Source organism: Nicotiana tomentosiformis, chromosome 4 (genome assembly GCF_000390325.3).
Source record: "Nicotiana tomentosiformis chromosome 4, ASM39032v3, whole genome shotgun sequence".
In the NCBI taxonomy this organism is placed as follows: Eukaryota; Viridiplantae; Streptophyta; class Magnoliopsida; order Solanales; family Solanaceae; genus Nicotiana; species Nicotiana tomentosiformis.
In genome coordinates, this window is record NC_090815.1 from 63434235 (window position 1) to 63437753 (window position 3519).

The 3519-nt window shown below is 44.7% G+C and overlaps 1 protein-coding gene across 1 annotated transcript; it reads left to right on the forward strand.

Annotated features, from left to right (window-relative positions):
- The first annotated feature begins 477 nt into the window (after nt 1-477).
- Nucleotides 478-1146, forward strand: LOC138909809 (uncharacterized). Its single transcript, XM_070201025.1, has one exon. It carries the CDS (start codon nt 478-480, stop codon nt 1144-1146), a length of 669 nt encoding a protein of 222 aa, XP_070057126.1.
- The last annotated feature ends 2373 nt before the right edge of the window (nt 1147-3519 follow it).

The following is a 3519-nucleotide window of genomic DNA, read 5'->3' on the forward strand; positions in this document are numbered from 1 at the left end:
TGACAGATGATACCCTCGATATGTTCGGGAAAGAACTCCTGATGATGCTGACAAGGAGCAAGTAGCAGATGCTGTGAGGATCCTGTAAGAGCAACAGACAATCATTCTAGGTCATCTCACGCGGCAGGATCAGGTTATGATGGAATTGAAACAGGCGCTATCAAGAGCTTTGAATAATGCGAACAGGCGCGATCTGATTCCTCCTGTTGTTCCCGTAGACCAAATAACACAGAGAATCGATAACAACACTCCCAGGGGTGAAGTTGGCTCCGGTGAGGCTGGGGGAGCAGGTCAGGTCTTAATAACGAGAACGATTCATTTAAAGATGAGCTTTTACGGTTTTTGAGGGAAGTGAACGCCAACATGGATCAAATCCCGAGCGCACCACCAGTATTGAAAGGCCCGAACTCGAAAAAGTATGTTCAATTACCGTACAAACCAAGAGTGGCACCAGTACTAATCCCGAAGCATTTCAAAATGCCTGAAGTTCCAAAGTATGATGGAACTTCAGACCCACAGGAACATATTACCACCTACACAATGGCGGTGAAAGAAAATGATCTAGCTCCTCATGAAATTGAATCTGTGTTGCTAAAGAAATTCGGTGAAACCCTCACGAGGGGAGCCCTAGAGTGGTATTCGTTACTGCCCGAGCATTCCATAGATTCCTTTGAGATGCTCGTGGATTCTTTTATTAATGCTCACGTCGGGGCCAGAAAGGTGCAAGCCCAGAAGGCTGACATATTTAGAATCGCACAAGGAGAATCAGAATTATTACGAGAGTTTGTTACACGATTCCAGAAAGAAAGAATGTTTCTCTCGATCGTCCCGGATGAATGGGCACCTGAAGTATTCACCAAAGGATTGAATCCGAGAGGCTCAGATGCTTCCAGGAAGCTGAAGGAGAGCCTGCTTGAGTTTCAAGCAACAACCTGGGCAGATGTTCACAACCGGTACGAGTCGAAGATAAGGATCAAAGATGACCAGGTCGGTTCTATATCATCGGCCAACGGACGGGAGAATAACAGAGAAAAACCAAAGGATGACTACGACGCGGATAGACGGACTTCGAGGGGTCAGTTCTTACCCTACGAGCATACCAAAGGCCGTGGCAGACGGAGGGACTTATCGTGGTCGAAGCAATAGATCACTTCAAGATAAACAAACGTCGGGATCTCGAGATCTTTCTTACCCCAGGTTGTCAGAATATAACTTAAACGTCAGAGGATTATGTGTGTAGACTCTAAAGATCTTAATAAGGCATGCCCGAAAGATTTGTTTCCACTGCCAAATATCGATGAAATGATTGATGCCACGGCCGGGCATGAACTGATAAGTTTCCTTGATGCTTATTCCGGGTACAATCAAATTAAGATGAACTCGGAAGATCAGGAAAAGACTTCGTTTATAACAAATTTTCGTACATATTGTTATAATGTAATGCCTTTCGGGTTGAAAAATGTCGGTGCCACTTATCAGCGGCTCGTAAATAAGATATTTGAAAATCATATAGGAAAAGGCATGGAAGTTTATATAGACGATATGCTCGTTAAGTCTTTGAATACAGGTGACTACCTTAAGCATTTGCAAGAAATATTTGATATCATCAGGAAGCATAACATGAAACTTAACCCCGAGAAGTGCGCGTTTGGGGTCAGCTCTGGTAAGTTCCTGGGGTTTCTGGTCTCACAAAGGGGAATTGAAGTAAACCCTGACAAAATCAAGGCCATAGACAATATCTCGGGTCAATTATCAAACGTGAATGAAGTCCAAAGACTCACAAGAAGGTTAGCACCTTTGAGCAGGTTCATTTCCCGGTCGTCGAAAAAATGTCATCGCTTCGAAGAATAATTTTGAATGGACGCCAGAGTGCCAGGAGGCTTTGAGGGACCTGAAGAAGTACTTATCAAGCCCTCCATTGCTCTCAAAACCAAAAGAAGGTAAAACATTGCTAGTTTACCTCGCAGTTTTAGAAGTTGCGGTAAGTGCGGTTTTAGTCGGGGAGGACGAAGGTACGCAGTTCCCTATTGATTACATTAGCAAAATTTTAACGGGAGCAGAAACTCGCTACCCACATTTGGAAAAACTGGCTTTAGCTCTCGTAGTCGTCGCTCGGAAGCTGAGGCCCTATTTTCAATGCCACCCAGTAGCTGTGGTGAGTACTTCCCGTTGCGGAACATCCTTCACAAACCCGAGCTCTCGGGCAGATTGGCCAAATGGGTCGTCAGAATGAGTGAATTCGACATAGAATATAAACCGAGGACTGCAATTAAGTCACAAGTCTTGGCTGACTTCGTGGCTGATTTTAGTTCGGGACTGCTGCCTCTGGCAACTAAGGAGGCATTAATGGTGTCAGAATCGGCATCAGGGGTTTTAACCTTATTTACGGACGGAGCTTCGAACGTAAAAGGGTCCGGGCTCGGGATAGTTTTAATCACGCCTTCGGGGGAAACTTAAGGCAAGCCATCATCACGATCCCTTTAACTAACAATGAAGCAGAGTATGAAGCTTTGATTGTAGGGCTCGAATTGGGCTGGGGACTTGATTTCGAGGTTATAAAACTCAAATGCGACTCACAGCTGGTGGTAAATCAGGTTTAAGGGATCTTTGATACCAAAGAAGAACGTATGCAACAATACGTGGTAAAGGTCCAGTCTTTTTTGGCACGATTCCGTGAGTGGTCAATAACTCATATCCCAAGAGAGGATAATGCAGAAGCGGATGCATTAGCAAACTTAGGTTTATCGACGGAAATAAAAGGATCGGAGTCCAGAATGGTGGTACAACTGATGAGCTCAGTCCTTGATACAGATGGTTACTACGAGATGAATTCGGCTAGTCTGGTCTGGGACTGGAGGAATGAAAGTTGCTCGACAATCCCAAAGCATCACGGGCGTTACGCACCAAAGCTACATGTTATAGCTTCAGGAAAGGCCAATTGTAAAGAAAATCTTTCCAAGGCCCGTTGGCCCGATGTTTATAAGGAGCGTCAGAAGCTGACTATGTCATGAGAGAAATCCACGAAGGGATATACGAGAATCACTCAGGCGCAGAGTCTTTGGTGCTGAAATTGGTACGGGCAGGATATTACTGGCCTCGCATGGAACAAGACGCCAAAGATTTCGTACGAAAATATGATAAGTGCCAACGCTACGCATCACTAGTACATCAACCGGGAGAACCCTTACATTCAGTTATGTCCCATGAAATGGGGGATGGACACCGTTGGACCGCTGCCACCGGCTCTCGGAAAGGTAAGGTTTCTTTTATTTTTGACCAATTATTTTTCTAAATGGGTGGAAGTAGGTTCTTATCAGAAAATTGGAGAACGCGAAGTGGTCGATTTCCTATGGGAAAATATAATTTGCAGGTTCGGAATATCAAAAGAGATAGCATGCGACAATGGGCCACAGTTTATCGGTGCAAAAGTTACAAAGTTCTTCGAAGACCTGAAAATAAAGAGAATCACATCCTCGCCTTATCATCCGAGCGCAAACGATCAAGCGGAGTCAACAAACA